The 19,676-nt window shown below is 39.0% G+C and overlaps 1 protein-coding gene across 3 annotated transcripts in view; it reads right to left on the bottom strand.

Annotated features, from left to right (window-relative positions):
* LOC147817509 (uncharacterized) overlaps positions 1 to 19,676 on the bottom strand; it is an 80,994-nt gene that overhangs the window by 42,628 nt on the left and 18,690 nt on the right. For all 3 annotated transcript variants that reach the window (XR_015436309.1, XR_015436310.1, XM_087170443.1), the window contains exon 2: positions 18,996 to 19,045. Coding sequence is in view for 1 of the 3 variants with exons in the window: in XM_087170443.1 (XP_087026569.1) it covers positions 18,996 to 19,045 (50 nt within the window). In the remaining 2 variants the exon portion in view is untranslated. The remainder of the gene's footprint in view (positions 1 to 18,995; positions 19,046 to 19,676) is intronic.

Below are 19,676 nucleotides of genomic sequence, written 5' to 3'. Positions count from 1 at the left end.
GATGTGTGCTGGGTTGAGTGGGATAGGGTGACTTAATGATAAAAGATAATCTCTCATTTCCATAGCTGGCAAGCTGAACAGCAGGATCCCTGCCTGATTTCCTCATGAAGCCTCACAACAGCGGCCACTCAACACAAAACACAGGCTTTCACTCCACGCTGAAAAACACTGAAACCTCTTCCTGTGATATGAGCGGTGCTTAAATTAGCTCTGCAATTCAGCTAAGTTACTTTAGGACAACTGCATCTCTGACAGATGTAAATACTGGGACAGTGGTGTGTGTTTTTAATGCTGTTATTGATTCAACATCATCTCGCATGGAGGCCTTACGTAACCCACTGCACGCCAGTGTGTCAGCATTCAAACCAGACAGACACAGATTATTCCAGTGCCAATCCTCCCTTCAGATGTTTGGGGCAAAACTAATAAAAGTTGATTGTCCTTTGACTTTTGACCAAAACTGTCCCTTCAAGCAGATTTCAGTCAGAGAAATAACTCTTCACTCTGAATGACACGTCTATGATGCTTATATTGAAATACTGAAATCCCAAAGTTTTTCATGCTTTTTCGGGCATGGGCATCTTATTGATGTTTTGTGCATCATTTCATACAAATTTCCCTGTAATTCAGTTTGAAACATAACATTTGCTTCCTTCGGGAACACTAGGATTTAACCTCAAATGAAGTTCTGTGCTTTAGAGCAGTGTGGCCGTGCAGCATGCATTTGTAATGTGTGTAAAGTTGCTGCCCCGACTCATCTGTATGAGCGTAGTTTCAGTGTATGAATGAGGAAATAAAAATCTTTCCCAAGCTTAAATCAGGTATTAGAGTTTTGTGATTCTCTGCTTTATGTTTGCTGCACTGGTGCAAAGATACTTTTGATTTCATAGCCAGGTAAAAAAAAAAAAACAAATTGGACCTCTACCTGCCTGACTAGAGAAACATGAGTTTAGTTAAAGCTCATCTCTCATCTATTTTCCCTCTTTTAGTTATCTTTCTTTTTTTAAATCGTATCCCTTTAAACAGAAAGTTCATGGAAATGTTCTCAGAGGAAACACTGCAGGGCAGATGTCCCTGCAAATTTATACACTAGTACCATTATCCAACTTAAAAATAAATACATTATCAGTTATCACTTTCCTTAAATGGGCAAAATGCTGTAAGTGTTTTTGCCAGGATGAAGTTTTGATCTGCACTGTTGTGATTCTGTGCCGTGAGCTCAGTGCATCAGCAGCTGTACAGTGAAATGATCCTTTGTATCCCTTGTCCAGTCCAGGAAACCACAATGAAACAGCAGCATACATTTCCATTTAACCGACCAACTACAAGAGTACCAAGGGTGCGAGCTGGAAAGCCGAAACTGCTCTGCCCCATCACATGTGTGGTTCATTCTGAGAGAATTTGGCAGCTTCCTTCGGACTCTCCATTATAATGAACTAGTGAAAACAAGGTTAAAGTGCTGACGTTCAACTTTAATTCGAAGGCGTTTACTCTCGTACAGACACATGTATAAACTGCAGCCATTTTTTTTTTCCCCCCGTTTCCCAAAGGGGTAAAAAAAACAAAACAAAAGGCTTCGAGTCCGGCACTGTTCATTTACAAACATCTCTGGATCAGAGCTATGACAATGAGAAAACCCATCAGTGTTATAATTACCTGTATAATCAACACTGTAAGAGCTAAACAAAGACATAGGAGATGTGAGCTCTAATGACAAGTTTGTATCATACCTCTGCCAAATACCTGAAACTAAACTTCTACAAAAACATGTAGGCTCGCTGTATCATCATTAAAACAGAGTAGCTCATAACCACAACAGTATAACAGGCTTTGCTTTGATGCCCACAGTGCTTTTTGTAGAAGCAGGTGTCACCTCCCCACCCTCGCCCAGAGCAGATGAAAACGATTCGAATGAAAGTCCCGTATTTTTTTATGCAGTTTCACTAGATGTTCATCTGAAATCTGATGAATTTAAATCAAACATGAATTTTCATAAATCTGTGAAGGGACCAGGCGAAGACACAACCCCTGCGAGCGGAGCTGCATTTAAATAAGAGCAATTAGTCCACGCAGGACCATCACCTGTGGGCTGCAGAAGGAAAACAGAGGTGAAATATTGCCTCCTTCAGACAGTTCACTTGGATGTTCGACCTTCACTGTGCAGAGTTTGTTTTTATATCTGTGCTCAACTTGAATCCGAGTCTGACATGTAGACATGTAAGTACGAGCAGGATTTCACAACTGGTTTGTGGCCTGTCGTTGCCCAATAAGCACCTGACAGAAGTGTGATGTGGAACCCTAAAGCCTCCAGGATCCAAACACTGAGGACGGACTACTGGAACATTTGAAATGAACATTACTTGGATAGATTCTGAATTATTCAATGAGAGAGAAGGAGTAGGTGTAATTTTAAGAATTTTAAATAGTTGGGGAAAAGTCATAACAGACAAATGATTACTCAGAGCAGAGTGTTTTCATGTCACTTCTCCAGAGCAACTTACACTGAGCTGCAGTTTCTACGACCAAAATATTACACAACTCATAATCTAATAACTAAAGATCCACGTGTACCTGACCAGTTTGAATACAGACTAAACCCTGGTTAAGAATAGTTTTCCCAATATAAGATAAACAGCCACCGCAAGACATGAACTAGTTCATTAAGTCTCCAACAGCCTAAATCCATCACTGAAAGTACGGGAGCACTGTGACCACAGGAGCTTTACATACAGCTTTATAGTTTAGTTCATATAATGATAACAGTTTATGATGATTTACTGAACCGATATCCACTGAACACACACACACACACACACACACACACACACACAAAGGTCACCATGAACCTGATAAACACACAGACCAAAAGATTATCAGGACGTGAATATGTGCATGCTGTTTTCCCTTAGACTGAAAAATATTGTATTTTGTTAACTGTGATGACTGATTTTTATTTTAGGGATTTTGTGAAACTCACTCAGAGCTTGTAATATAAATTAATAATACACATCATCTTATGTGACAGCAGAATAGAAGACATTACATAAAGCTTTAGGATCTTTCATGGGAAAAGTATAAATTAATGTTCACCTGTGGTGATGCTACATTTTCAGTTTGTTGTTCTGCGTGTGTATTTCAACCTTCTTTATTTTCCACTACACACTTTATATATTTGCATTGTCTGGTTTGCAGTTAAAGCAGCTGTTACCTAGTCCAGTCTGCCTCCTACATGCACAACAACTGTCTCAACTGCAGTAACACAGCATTCAACCTTTAGCATTTCTAATATCCATTTTACGCTGACTTAAAGTGAGAGACATCAGTGGGGTGAATATTATCTCCATCACAACCGCAGGTGACTCAGAAACACACAAACACACTCACACGAGAATAAAGATGTGAAACTTTATATATTCAAAGTTCAAAGAAAATGAAATTCAAACATTGAAGTTGATTTCACAACTGGGTTCTTGTTTGAGCTTGTTTAAATCTGTTTTTGGATTTTACTGACATATTTTGATGCCGCTGTAGAGAGACATGACTCACACACCGAGGACGAGGCTTTTAGATAAAAAGGCCTTCTGTCTTAGAATTAATTTCAGCCCTGAAAACTATAAAGTTCAGGGTTAAGTTTACATAAAAGGATCTAGATGTCACTGTAAATACATATGCCAATATCCTCAAACAAAGGAATAAATAGATTATTGATCAAGCTTCTTAAATAAAAATGCTACTAGACACTTTTGAGTGTTTTTCAATGACAGATTTAAAAATTCTGTCATATGTAAAAGAAAATAAATTGTGAAAAAAATAAAGTCACAACAGACTTTAAAAACTTAAATGGATTTTTATTTTTTGTGTCAGAAGATACTGTTTTATTAATGGTATTAATGTCATTAAGACACCTTCTACACTTCTTTACATATTAAAAAAAAACAAAAAAACAAGTTGATCATAAATTCCTGCTCGTGTGAATTGACCCTGACCCTGTGTGTGTGCGTGTGCGCGTGCACATGTGCGTGTGTATGAGTGAGTGAGTGAGAGAGAGAGTGAGAGAGAAAGGAAAGGAAAACAAGCCCAAAATGTCAAATGTCTGCCTGCTCATCACACAGGAAGCTAATCAGGCTGTGACATTTTCATTATCGTCTCTTGTTGTTCTTGTTATTTACTCAGTGATAAACACACTAGTCAACAATATCGACAGATTTCCACGTCGTGCACAGGCAGCAATTCTATTCAAATCAAACGTTTGTAGTCATGAAAAATATCTGCTGTTTAAATTGGGACGTGGGACAAATGACTGGCTCTCCTTTGGTTTAAATAAATTAATAAAACTACATTTCTGTCGACTTTTATTTTTCATATTCCCACTTCGGTAACGGGCTATTGTGAAAATAATATATCAAATTACAAAGTAACGGAGTGTCACAAAAGCATGGATGAATAGATTAATGCCGCATAAATAAATAAATAAATAACGTGTTAAAAAGCAGAACCGCTTCAGTGTGCGCAGTGTCCTCAGGAAATAAACTTGATATAATGAAATGACCAAAAGGTCACATTTGCACTTCATCTTATTCTTTTTTCATCTTTTTTTCCTTTTTTTAAAAAAATTATTTTAGCTCTAAACGTGTTTTAGTGTCTGAGCTCTGAGTGTGGCAAGCCTTCACATCTCAGCACAAACTGGGTCCAAATGTTACCTGTTGTAGCCGAGTACAAAACTGTCATTAATAGATGAAGCGAAAATACACAAGCATTTAAGTTAAAATTGCAGTCACTAGTCATTAGACATATTTTATAATATATATTATTTCTTGTCAAATGTTGAGTCATTTCCTGAAGCTGTGGGAGATTAAAAATATATAAACTTAATGTTTTTAAATATGAAGAAATGTTTAATTTTCTGCTTCTGATTTTTATAAAAACTTTTGACGGGCGTCACCGGAACATTAACAGCGCAGTCCTGTATGTCCTAATATATTTCTAATGTCTTCCCTCAGACCAAACATTTAATGCAAGTTACAAATAATCCCATTTCTCAAAATATTTCCCACTATATTATATTTTCCCCACTATATTAGAAGTAAAATCAAACACAAAGCACAGAAAAGGCCAGTGAATTATGTGGTTATTGATGGTGATATATTTCTTTGAACGTGGACATGTAAAGACAAACGCTTTTTTATAACCCCGTGCGGCATTTTTTTCGTTTTGGTAAAAATCACATTTAACCTGTGGTCGTCTTGAAATCCTGAGAAGAAAAATAACAAAATGACTAAATGAAGAAATGACCGCATTTTCTAAAAGATCTTGGCTACAGGACGACGACGACGACGAGAGCAGGTCGAGAGCAGAACGATTTCACATCTGAACCATCTTGTTTTCTAACAGCAAAAAATGTCGACTGTGTGATTTTAATAAAGAGAATCACTCGGAGAAATAGAAAAAGATCAAACTTAATGTGTGAAAAACAAAACAGCATTGTAATTCCGTCTGTAGGAGTATAAATAGAGACCATCAGAGAGAATAAACAGACCGTAAAGCTTTGTAAAAGCTCTGTATAAATGACTTTGAACGCAGCACTACGTGCCACAGATACAGCATCAGAACTTAAAGTAATATTAATGGTATATTAAAGCGATTATTAGGATGAAACACGTTTTTTTTTGCCGACAACCGCTATGAAAAAGTGTTGGACTGAAGAGATAAATAAAGCTCCGGTAGCACAGACTTGTAATAATATAATATATATTACTATATAAAACAGTGGTTGGTTGCGGTTTATGTTGATGTAAGATCGAAGTTTAAGAGCAAAGCGTCGATAATAATGTTTTCAGTTGACAGAAAAGTATTTAAGACGCAGGTTAGTTGAAGGATTGAAGAAGAGAAAAACACTGTTGGAGGCCCAGGCTGTTTTCTGTGGGAAGGAGCCGCCCTCTAGTGGAGAGACATGGAACTACAACTTTCTTTCTTTCTTTCTCACTCCCTCTCTCACTCCCTCTCTCTCTCTCTCTCACTCACTCACACTCACACTCTCACACACACACACACACACACACACACACACACACACACACACACAGTGACATTTACCAGGTATCATCACTTCATATTACTGTCATTCACCTTGTTTCAGTTTCTTAAAACACCCACACCATGAGATCTGCTCCCACCCAGGTAAACACTCCCCACACCGTGACTTATTAATGCTGATGATGAAGGGGAAACACAGTCGAGCACTGACAGTGTTTCCTGGAAAGCAGACGGAAACCTTTGGAGCAACACAACATGTGACTACACTCAACAACACGGTAACACGGACTCCAGCACCTCACCCACAATTCATCACAGTTTAGACAATTGCTCCACTAATTGAGGGTCTCCACTGTCTTATCCTGCTCCTCCTCGTTTTATGATATACACATAAAATATGACGCACCATTGGAGTTTAAACACAACATACATGGAGGTGTTAGATTACAAAGAAGATTAAAATAAATATCCATTGTTCACAGTGAGCACTGACAACAAGACTTTTGAATTTCCGTCTTTAATTCTTGTATTAATCCCAACTCAAAGAGCAGAGCTACATCATGACCATAAAGTCACAGAGAAAGAAATGAACGTCTTTAATTGAATACACACTTGATCCCTCAGAAAATGTTCTCCTGATGTTTTGAAACCCGTCTTCATGATGTTCTCAAACTCAGCTGAGAGGAAATTAGGGGATTTCGGGATGTCATAACAAAATCAGAGTGTATCCTCAATAAATAAAAGTATTTATTAGTTTATCCGTCAACAGGTGTAAACGCTGCTGTGCCAGAAATTAGTTGTAAATAAAAGCAAGTGAGGGGACCTCCGCTTGTCTTTTCTGGGCTTGGCCTACAAAGTTAAATGTTCTGGGAGGAAATGTTTCATTATACAATTGTTGGGAAACAAATGGATCCAGACTGTGTCCAGACAGTGACCCCAGGCTCAGCTTCTCCACCTCCTTAACATCTGGCCGGAGGTACGAGCGCTTCCTGCCTCAAGCTGCGAGGATACTCACCAGCTTCAGTGCCACATCCACAAGGAATTATGTTTCCTCAACATATCTACACATGACACGCAAAGAGTAATTAATAATAAAGGTTTAAACTTGAACTTGCTGTTTTGGTGTGGTGGTCGTTTTGAAAGCCCCCCCCCCCCCCCCCCCGGGGCCTCATGAGACCCAGCAGACTTTACAACCCTTTACATGGTTAAAGCTAAAAGGCTCATTTTGAGAGAATGGAAATCTACCTCTCCTCCTCAGACATTTCTCCAGCTGCGGACGCTGGAGATACAGTAAATCTGGGTACACGTCGACAAGTACTGTTACTCCGGCAAGTTTTTGTTTTGTCTTCCCGTCTGGTTATGTTGTGTTTTTGTGCATTCTTGCTCAAAAAGTAAATATTAAAACAATATCTGGTGGCTCATCTGCCCCGTCGACCCGTGCTCCACCCTGCTCAGGTGTCTTTGAGGAATACTCTGACTCCACTCATGGAGGCACTGCTGTACGGTGGGATGAGATCACAGACAGTTACTACAAACACTATCCACTCTCAGGACTGGAAAGCAGCTAAGTACATTTACTCAAGTGAGACATTTGGAGTATTTACACTTTATGGAATTGTACACTTGTACTCTACTACAGAGGGTAGTCTTGTAGATTTTACTCCGAGGTTAAGATTTAAAAGAAAAAAACAAAAAACATATGATAGGCATATAAAATATAATATGTTGATAAAGATTAACCCAGAGCCTCTCAGTCTTCCTGGCTTGTGACCACAGTGTCTGGCTGGAGCCGGTCATCATGGCTCAGATGTGTTGTTGGCGACATTTCCCCTCTAAACTGCTCAGATGGTTTCATTTAAATCACTGTTCGAGGAACAAAGAGGTGAAATTATCCAGAAAAGATCAGAGAAGACTTCAGAAATGAATTCAAATGTATGTGACAGAACATTGTTTTTTCTTCTTTCCTCTCCCATTAGTCATCTCATGACCCTTCAGACAGGCGCCACCCGGAGGACGGGAACCACTGCACTAAACTACTGGAACATTAAAATGCTGCTTACACACCGACACGTTTAGATACTTTATTGGCCTTTTTTTTGATAATCTTTTACTTATACAAAGAACTTTTACTTGTAATATATTCAGACTGTCATATTGGTACTTTTACTGAAGTAGGGAGGGTCAGTGGTTCGATTCCTGGCTCCTCCTGTCAGCATGTCAAAGTGTCCTTGATACTGAACCCCAAATTGCCCCCGATGCATCATGGGTGTTTGAGTGTGCGTGTATGGTAGAAAAAAAACACTATGTAGGAAGAATGGGTGACTGTGGCTTGCAGTGTAAAGCGCTTTGAGTGGCGCTACTTTCGCACGTACGGCAGAAAGCCAAACATCCTCTACCTGCTGCTTTGAAATATGAACTAAATTCAGAAATAAATCAGCTACATGATGCACTTGGTCAATGCTGATCCCTCAACATATAGATTCATAAACAAAGGATTCCACGGTGGAGATGAGTAGCAGGCCTATCCTTCATTCGGTGTTGTTTGTGCTAATAATCCCAAGAGTAAAGACTTACTTTACTTTCCCATGAGCCCTGCTGTTTCTCTCTACATGCCCTCCCCTCTCCCTGGCATCACGTTGTTTGTTTTGAAGATCACAAAGAAGAAGAATGGAAAGAGCCGACGACAGTCATCTCACATTTAGACATGGCAACCTGACATGAAGTTGAAACTGTGTGGTTAGAATTGAGAGGCAGAGGAAGGCGAGATTTTGGAGGCTGTAAACTTATTATTTTCTTCTGTTTGGTACCGAGATCAGCATGGAAAATGACATTTACTGAGAGGATTTACAAGAAACATCAAAGATATTTACGAAAGAGATTTACAAGAAAGGTCAAAATGAAGGTCAGACTTATTAGCTACACTAGTCTCAACTAGTACAATGCCTTACATGACGCCACCACTGTGGAATCACGTCCTAATTTTATAAACTCCACTGCAAGGTAAATACTAACACTTAGTGACAGCAATAGCAATGATGGGATGTGTATTACTTTGTTACAGACTAACTAACTAAACATCTGCTGTTGTACCTTCGCCCTGACAACTGTCACCTCCTGCATTATAATAAATGTTTTACACACTTTGGTTTTGCCGCCACAACTGGAACAACTGTATTTTAAGCTGCTAACACTGTTTTCTGCAGGTACAAGAAAGTCACACTGTTTGTATTTAAAAATGTTTGTCTCCTTGTGATTATCTTTGTACAAAAACACTTTATACTGAGTATTTATGCTAGAGGAAATTCACAGTTGTTTTCTTTTTTCATTAATCAGCAGCTTATTTTCTTGATTAATCGATTTATTGTTTAGTCTTAAAAAAAATACCAAAAAACTGTTGTTAAATCTTAAATGTTGTAAATTTCCCCACAGTCTAAGAATCTGTTAAAAAATACCTCAAGCTGTAACCAGAGAATATTTGGAAATGTTGCTTTAAAATTTACAAAAAAGATTCAATGATCAAAAAAAGTTATTGATTAATTTTCTGCCAATCGACCAATCCTTGCAGCTCCAGTGTTAATTATCCTTTTCCATACTTTATTTCAAAATAGTAGATGCTTGTAATATATATAGTTTTCTATTTATTTTGTTTTTAAGTTTTATATCTATTAATTTGGTCTTGTGCTTTTTCTGTGTGGAATCTATAAGTTTTCCTCTAAATGAATGAAAAGGTGACATGACTGAAGCCTTCAGCTTTAAAACAGTGAATAAAAACAAACATGACTAATCATTGCAAAGCTGTAAAAATGGTAAATGCAGCACAGAGACCACTAGAGGCTGTCAGTCCTCTCAGTGATGGCATCTTGTTCAGAGAATTTCTACTGACTTAAACTGAACGTGGTCATGGTCCATGGTCAAACTGCAGCACGAAGCAGCTTCAGGTTGCCAGTAGATTCATTTTAAAGAATGAACTGAACCCTGTAACCTCCATATTTCATAAAGCTAAATCAGTAAATTATGCCTCTTGCAAGAGGATGTTAGTCATTTTCACCTGGGAGTTGAAAGAGTTAAAAAAAAACAGAAAAAAGAAAAGTAGTTGAAGCCAACAAATGAGACGGCTAACTGTAGAATATGAACTTCTGAAAACGCCTTTGTCATTTGTGACTTTTCTTACAACCCCTGAGTAATGAGCAGAGTGATGTTTGTGGCGTTCTTAGTCATTTACTGTATCTCTGAGCGTAATTCATGATGAGTAAAGGTGCAACAGAACACACACACACACACACACACACACACACACACACAGTCACACACACACAGTCACACACACACACACACCCACCCATGCACACCCACAAACCAGTGACCTACAACTGTTTTCACCTTGAAAAAGATATTCAGCTTTGACTATTGATCTCGAACCTGGTATCTGACTCATGAGAGCGCACACACACACACACACACACACACACACACACACACACACACACACACACACACACACACACACACAAGCTCGTATCCAGAGTGTTGTGTAAGGTTTATCGTCATTTTGGGACACAAAAATTACGATATGAGCAATACTGCACGCCCACACACACAGCCTCACACTCACACACACAAATAACTCCATGTTGCTTGACCTTTTCTGCCACATGACAGTTTTTAGATCCCTGAAGCTAAATTTCCATGTAAATCTATTATTTGTCATTTAAAAGCATAAAGCTCACATCATCTATTCTAACACCATTTAGATTTTATTAAAATCTAGGAAAATGTTACCACAACATTTTTAAAACTTCCTAAACGCTCCATACGACATGTGCTGCTTTGACCCCATAAGAAACTATGTATTACTGACTTGAATATGTACACTGAGAAGGCATTTTAAGGACAATGTCAAGGTTTCATACTCACACAAACCAAAACTTTGATTCAAACCAGTACTAACGCTTACACACACGCACACACACACGCACACGCACACACACACACACACACACACACACACACACACATGTGCACATTGCATACAAAAGCATTTTGCCTCATTCTGTCTTTGGTTGTTTTTCTTGTTTGTTTTATTGCGGCGTGTTTTTGTCTGTTTTCGTTTTGAGCATTTACAGTAAAGCACTCACAGGATAAAAATACGCTCGACTGGGCTCGTTTTAAGTGAAGTTCAGTCGAAAATTGCACCATAACACTGGTACTTTTAGCACCGCAGCAGACACACAGCATCAATAAAAGCATCTGGACTCTCTCTCTTTGCGAGACCGATTAGCTGGATGTTAAAGTCAGTGTTAAAAGATTGGACCTAAAACACTATACATTCAGGGTTTTATTAACATGATGCATTCATTTATTTGATTAAAAATCTGTTCAGTCTCATTAATAAATGTAAAAAAAAAGTTCATTATTGACCTTGCAGGTAATATGATCCACATAAGGTCCACTTTTTAGCTGTTCGGGAGAATTAAAAATGTATTTACTGTACTGTCTCACTCCAGACCAGCTACTAAATGGTGTTGTGGTGAGATTGTTTTGTTCTGTTTCCAAAATCAAGAAAAAACTTTAAGCTTCAACTTTCAGGGAAACATTGTCTGAGAAGTCAAGAACAAAGTCAAAAAAAATGTTTTAATTTTGAGCATCTGACAGCTGTACAAAGTCCATCTTTTGATCTTTTTTGTGTAATAGAGTCGAAAGCTAACAGTAAATCTACAATATAAATGGATTTCTGATTAAAAAGGGAGAAAACTGAAACATTCCCTTAAGGCTAATTAATTCTAATGTGTGCAATGATTTGTATAAATACATTGATTTGTGTGCATTTGTGGTGGAATATTATCATTAAAATGTAAAATACAGTCTATTCTCAGACTGAAAGAACAGGGGCGATGGCTGTATACCTCGAGGGAGACGTGGTGCCAAGTCATTTTCTGCTCTCTCATTACTGCTGTAATTCACTGGATGACACATAGCAAGTTCTCACTTCTTCTGTAGCTGCTCTTATCTGCTGAGCCCAAACCTTCAAATATATAAATATATACTCCCCTTTCAACCCAGCTGGAACAAAAAAATGTCTCTTCATGTCCTTGAGGGGCTGCTGTATGCATCTATAATGTCATGTGGTGTGTGAAATATTGGGCCCAGCCAAGTGAAACCTCTTTAAAACCATTTCCTCTGAGTGGTGTTGAATTTGAGCCCTTCACTTCATTTGTGGCTTTAGAAGATTAATTATCGAATCTGGAAGGTAGAACTTTCATTTGACCATTTCATCAGATCAGTCTGACAATCAACATGAATCAACACGTTTTAAGATTTACCATTAGTGTAATTTAAGCTGATGCAGCAGCCAAACCAGCACTAATGAGACTTTTAGGTAAAATGGTAAAAGTGGGAATTATTTGACAATATTTGACAACAGCTTAGTGTGAGCCCACACACAGTTACAGGTGTCCTGTAAACCTCTTCTTTTTTTTTCTTTTTTTTATCTCATTCAAAGTCACGTCAGGGGACTCCCATGACTCCTCGTGGACTGTCCCAGCCATGTGACTCCGGGACAAAAAGAAGAATTACCATGTGATTAAATTCTCCACGTTTCAGTTTCATCATTGTGACTTTAGTCACTAGAATAAAAATGTTCACACACAGTAAAGGTTATTACAGCAATATCAAACTGGAATTTGTGGACAACAGTATGGCAGCTAAGTGACATGAAAAACATTTGAGACTTTTGGGAAGACGAGTCCATGATTAACTGAAACTGGGCAACTGACAACAAAATTGTTATAACAAATTTGTTAGGCCTTTGATATTAACATAATGTTTACAGGTGAGAACCACTGAATATGAACAGAAGGGGAAAATAAGGTGCCTTTACTAAGTCAATCCTGAACATAGCCATTTCTAAAGGAGTCTTCAGAAGGATTGTGAATTTTAGAGACGACATGATGAAAGACGTGAGTGGACACGTACAGTATATCCTCAACAACGGCTTCGACAAGCTGAATATCATAAACTGTCGACAGAATTCATTGGACACTGTTAGTCAGGATGAGTCAACCCTGGATACTACAATTAGATTTGTTTATTACTAAATTGTTTTCTGAATTACTTTGTGCTGTCAAGTGTAATCACTTCTAGTTTCAAGTTTATTTATTTTTTTAAAGCCACACGGTGGTTACAACTCAAAAGGTTCTGCACACCAAAGGAAAATGAAACAATAAAACACTCCTACAATAAGGACATTTGAAAAAAAAAAAACAACACATGAGTTTAAAAATTAGAATTTAGATTTTTTCTTTTTAAATGACACTAAAATTAGAGATTAAAAGTTGAAGTTGACAGTAACTTCTACTGGGCTTTGTAGGAGCTGGGTGCACGGGCTGGGACGTGGTTTTAGAAGCTGGGTTTAAGCCATTTCATTCTTTGTAAATCATTGAAAGAGTTTTAAATTCAATTTTTGATGAGTTGTAGTTGCTTTACTGATTTTTTTTGAGGATCCAGAGAAAAGCGCATTATAATACAAACTTACCATATATGTTATTTCATGGCATTTCCTCATTATGTAGATTGAAAACATAATCTGGTCGGTGTTATGTTTCCTTCAAAATGTTTTTACATTAGCTGCGTATAACCAGACTTTCACGAAACAATTTTTCACTCTGTTCCTGATTCTGTGTTTGGATAATGTCTTCTTGTCAGCTAACCAGAGTATCTGGTAGGTGGTGTTTTTGGCACATTTTGGGTTTGACAGTGGTATAGAAAGCTTTAGAAGTGGCTCGTTACATCTTCAAGTCGGTTGCTTTGCTTGCTTGCCGGGCAACAAAGCAAACAGCAACCTGTCTATTCAAGTTAACTGATCATTGTAGTTCAACAATCTCTTTCAAGTATTTCTTTGTTTCCTGCCTGGTTTTGCTATTTATTAATCCATTATTTACTCACAGCTAACTCTCCAGTGGAGCTCCAGAGGATGGAACATGGCTGCTGGGAAATGCACCATGCAAATGTTATCCAAGTGCAGTTTTGGTAAGTGTTTACCCAAGGCTGAAGCTTGAATGAGAACTACGTTAGATACAGTATTTTTTAAAATGTATGGGGGTGGGAGAGCGTTTGGTGCTTCTCTACCCGGCAACAGAAAGCTGAGTCATCTCTGTCACAGCCCTCCCACGCCTACCCACGCTGCACTGCTCTCTGTCTCTCTCGGTGGTGGAGATGCATGGCCACGGACATGATACCAAAACTAACTGCATCACTTCATCCAGGCCCACGGATGACAAAAACACACATTTACCGTAAATGGGGGGAGCCTTGACGGAACAGGGTTGGCATAGGTGGGTGTGAGTGTGTTTTGTGTGTGTGAGTGTGCGCGCGCATGTGAATCTTATGACAATTATATGGAAACTGATACCACTTATAGAACTTTGTAAAAGCTTTGTGAAGTGTGTGTGTGTGTGTGTGTGTGTGTGTGTGTGTGTGTGTGTTCACCTGACCACTGACTTTACTGTAAAGACGAACTCTCTTGGCCACAGTCTGATGTTACTGATTAATACTGACATTTATGAGGGCCAAGGTCAACATTTATGAAGAAGCCCAGTGAAGAAATGTCTGTATTAAAATAGTGAACAGGGATCTAACAGCAAACAGGTGAAAAGGGATTTTTGGGGATAATTAAATAGAAATTTCAAAAGGTTTTTTTTGTGTGAGGATGGACATCGCTGGACCGTACAGCACTCGTAAACACAAAGCAGGCCATAACTACCAGCTAACCCTACCAGCCAGACTTCTTTAATGCTTTCCTCAAATTTAAGCCTAAACATGAAGCATAAGGGCTGAAATCTAACTGCAACCACTGCACCTCACCCCGCCCGTCCCAAGTCCTTTCACTTTGGTATTTTCTGATGTTGGTCGAGAGCAGCCTTTGGGGCAAAGCCAGTTATCATCTGCCAACTATGCAATAGTTTTAGGGATTTCCAGGCCGTCTGGCGGCATCCCTTAATTTCCACAATCAACCACATTGGCAGGGAATTCGCAAGTTCACAAACTTCCCTCTCCATTTGCTCATCAACGTTATATTTCTTGGTGACGTAACTGCATCTGTACCATTCATCTAGTTTTTCTTGTTATGTATGAGCTCGTAGCTCAGTTGTTTATCTGACTTCTTGCTTTCAGACTGAATGAACCAATCTGAGCTTTAGAAATGGAGAAGACAATAATGTTGTAGTGCTCGTAACTTTTCTGTCAGCCCAAATTATACTTTCTATATTAATGTAGCCACAAGAATCTGAACGCTGACAGAAAATGTATCATCTGAACGTCCCAAAGGTTGTGGAAATGAGCAGACGTCCTACAACCATCCTGACTCGACATGTCTCATTCATCTCCTTGTGTAGACAAAACCCAGCAATACTGTGTTTACAGCAGTGATGCACGAATCACAGTCATATCTGCGGTCACTGCGGTTAATCCTTGGATCACGTGGGACAAATCATAAAAATTAACATTCTGATTAACAGTGGATGGGTTTGGTTGATAAATACTATATAAAGTATGAGGAAAATATTAAATATATTCTCTAAAATGTGAATATATTGACTTATTGACTTTATTATTTATTCTGGGCAATGGCCAAACTTTATTATAAGCTAAGGTGTTAAGGTGGTAATTCTATGTTTTCTCCAACGCTAAACGTGGTTTCTTGCCGAGAGCGGGTGGTGGGGATTGTTGCTTGACAAGAGCTTTGGTTTGTTAGGGTTGTGTTTACAATACAAAAGGTGATAATACCCCCTCTGAGCAGCGCTATGTCTTAAGGGCAGATTGGAGGCTACAGTGAGTCACTATCGGAAAATGACGAGACAGGCCGGCGGATAGCTGGTTAGCATGCTAACTTCAGTAGAAGAAAAGGTGCGATAGAAACAAGAGTTAACATTGGCGTTGCTCTCCACTGCTGGACACAGCTCTTGGCATGTACAGGAATGAAGTTTGATTCTGAAAAAAAAAAAACTCAAAACGTTTCTTCTAGACCGTGAAGTAAACTGCTGTTAATGCTAATGCTAGCTATGTAGCAACAGCAAAACTCACAAATAAATTGTTTGTATTCAGGAAATAGTTGTGACTTCTCACTAGTGTACAGAGCCACTTGTGAGTTCATTACACAGGTGTCTGAATTCTCTTTGGGGTAAATTCAAGGCCTTAACTGCTTACAGTCTGTTCTGAGACCTTTGGTCACATTACTCATACAAATAAATGGTTAATTCTTTCAATTAGTTGTTAATAATATTAATATTTTGACAAAATATTGGCTTATAGTGATTATTTTATCCAAATCACAGAGACGTGATAATGACATTGTTTCCCAAACTGCGTATCCCTCCCTCTGGTGTAACAAAGGAGAAAAGGCTCTGTGTAGTGTTTATTTCTACTTTTTGAGCAACGGGAAAACTTCTTGAGGGATGGCGTATTTTTGTAGACCAACCCAGAACAGACAGAGAGTAGCTAGTAGCTAAATCTGATGCATAGCGTCTCTTCTCTTTGTACGAAAAGAATGGTTTTGTTCATGGTCCCTGACAAATAAATTTATCAAAAAATATTTTTCCACTACACATTTACCAGCTGCAACAGCAGGGCTGGTATTTCAGCTTGTCAGTGTCTCTGTGTGTGCGAGTGTGTGCGTGTGTGGTTTTGTTTCATTATATTCATGGGGTCCAACAACCAGGACCAAATGCTGAACCCCTACAAATTGAAATGGCTGTTTGAGGTTTAAGATTTGGTTTTATGGTAAGGGGTAGAATTAGGGTTAAGGATGGTTAAGGTTATGGTAAGGGGCTAGGGAATGCATTATGTCAAAGAGAGGTCTCCACAAATATAGTGCGTGTGTTTGTATGTGTGTGCGTGATCATGGAAAAACGTGGCCCTGGGGACACCCACTGTAGCAGCAACTACCACAGAGACTGAGGTTTTGAGTGTTTATATGTTTCTCTTTCTGTGGACAGATTTTTTGAACACAATAACATCACAACTGTGTAAGATACAGTCACAAAACTTTACAAGTGTATGGTTGAGATTAAATTGAAGCCCGAGTTCAAAGCTGGCTGTGGTCCGACCGATGAGTGCTGATTATTGACGTGATAATTTAGTAATAAAATAGTAATAACTACGGAGTACTCGTAGGTCATGGTCGCTGTTATCCTATTGAAAGATGGTCCCTAGTTTGAACTCATGCTTCGCTTTTGACAAGTTGGGACAATGATTAAAAAGATAGATAGATTTAGATGCAAATAGATGCAGACTGACTCGATTTCGCTCAAGGCAGGTGAAATGTAAGTGAAAATGCAACCATGCAATGTGAAACCATTTCAACATAAGCAAAAAAAAAAAAAAAACCCAAGGAAAATACGACTTTACACACGTCTATAGATGGGGGGACATTGGAGAGAGACCGGAGAGAAAATTACAGAAAAACCTGGAGTTTCTGGTGAGTTCTGAGATCAGTCAGAGGCTGAGCTGAGCACAAAGACTGCATAAATGGTCCTTGAGTTAAGTTTGCATTAATAACAAGGTGAAATTTTGTTTTGTATTTTCTCTAAACACACCTCAATACTGATGTTTAGCTAGCTAGTCGTCAGTAGGCTACATTAGCAAAGCAACTAATGTTGTAAGATGCAACTGTTTACAAGCACCAAGGCTAGTGTGCAGTCATCCAGGCCTCAGGAACAGGCTCGGCTGTAGACGAGTTTGTCTTAGAAGCTACAGTCAGAAATACAAATCACATGACCCCCATGGGCCAAAAAAATTCTCCTCATCCTGTACGCTACCCAGAAATTACCACTACCCTATCATCCACAGAGATTTCAATCATGCCTCTTCCGCTAAGGCAGCAAAGCCATGGGTTTGAATACACAATCAGATGTTTGCAGCTACTGCACATCTGCAAAACGTCTTAATGCTAAGTACAGTTGACATAGTCATACATTACAAGTTTGGCGTAACCAAATAATTTCTATGCATCTCTCCATCTCTGAGACATTATTAAAAAACTAAGAGCATGCAACCTGTGCAGAAATACAGTCATCCTTTCTAGCCATCCCACTTAAAGCCTTTCTATTGACTCAAAATGTGAATCTGGAGTTCAGTGGAGTATGTGTGTTTGGAGTATGTGTGTATATTTAGTCTTTTTCATATGTATTCTGATATACCATACTACTTACAGATCTTGTATAATGTGCGTCAATACAGATTGCGAAACTCCCACTAACGTCACTAAGAGACTCATTCCTATACACAGATTGATCAAGGTGACTGAAGTGCTCCTGAGCTGGAGCTCTTTGATCACCTTGTTCCATCTGAAGACAGCTGCTGCAATATCACCAGGAGATATACAACACTGCCACTTTCACTTCAGCCCTTCAGAGGTGTATTCAGTGCGTCACACCATTATTATATGACTAAGTTTGGAGAAACGGGTTCCGTGCCAAGTGCCAAATATAGCCAATATTTGCCACAACCTGACTGACTGCCAATGAACTGAAAACATTTGCCCTCACAGTGCAATTCATCCGCTCTGTGATGATCATACTGCCATATTTTACATTTCCTATTTTTAACCCATCGCTGCAAAAGGCGAACCTGTTTTTTTTCTTTTTTGCATGCTGTGATACTTATTGAAAATCCAGCGCTATGATCTATTTATAAAAAGGCGATTCATTAACTGCTTTATGAAGACTTAAGAGAAATTAAATCAAGTCAAAGTAACATCAAATGGACGTTCAGCGCCTCACACAGTGCAATTCACCAAAGCTCTGGAAACATTTGTAATATTTTCCAGCTAGCTCTTGAATCCTGCCTGCTCTTTAGCCCATACACTAAAATCTGACAGAAGAGACTTTCCAAGACCTGCATTCCTTCATAGCTTGAAAAATACCAGCCAGTGCTGTAAGAAACCTGAAGTCTAGCTCGCGTTCACTTACCAGTTTGTCAGTCTTCATTCTCCTCTTCATCAGAAAGTCTTCACTGCAAACTAAGAAGGGCAGAGAGAGAAAGAGGAGAGAGGAAAAAGAAGAGAGAAGGAATGTTTTAATCACTCTGAAGGAAGCCAGTTATCTTCCCACACACATTGCTGAGTGTCCTACTCACACAGACACACACACAACACACACACACACACACTCCCAAAGATACCTCCAAAGGTCAAGATGAAGCAGGAGAGGAGAGAAAAGACAGGGGAGAGAGAATGAGTGAATGAAGAGACAGAAAATAAAGAGGCAGAATAGAAAAGAGGAATGAATAGAATGTATGAAGAAAAGCAGATGACAGAGGGAGGAGAGTGCAGAGAGAGAGAGAGAGAGAGAGAGAATGAAATGCATGGCTTGGCTGAGTCATCAGTAACCACCACTTCCTCTCTTCTTACACTCTTACACTCTGTAAAAGCTCTCTTCTAATGACTGGCTAACTTCTGAGGCAAGCGCGCGCGCACACACACACACACACACACACACACACACACGAACACACATATGCACATGCAAAAACACAAGACTCTCCTACTTAAGCTGCACACTCTTTCTTCCTCTTTCACATGTGTGTGTGTGTGTGTGTGTGTGTGTGTGTGTGTGTGTGTGCATGCGCGTGTGTGTGTGTGTGTGTGTGCA

Source organism: Seriola lalandi, unplaced genomic scaffold, assembly GCF_002814215.2.
Source record: "Seriola lalandi dorsalis isolate HSWRI2012SDOR001 ecotype SW California unplaced genomic scaffold, Sedor1 jcf7180002054948, whole genome shotgun sequence".
NCBI classification, from domain to species: domain Eukaryota; kingdom Metazoa; phylum Chordata; class Actinopteri; order Carangiformes; family Carangidae; genus Seriola; species Seriola lalandi.
The sequence above is the reverse complement of the archived record's forward strand: the minus strand, read 5'-3'. Positions and strand labels throughout refer to the sequence as shown.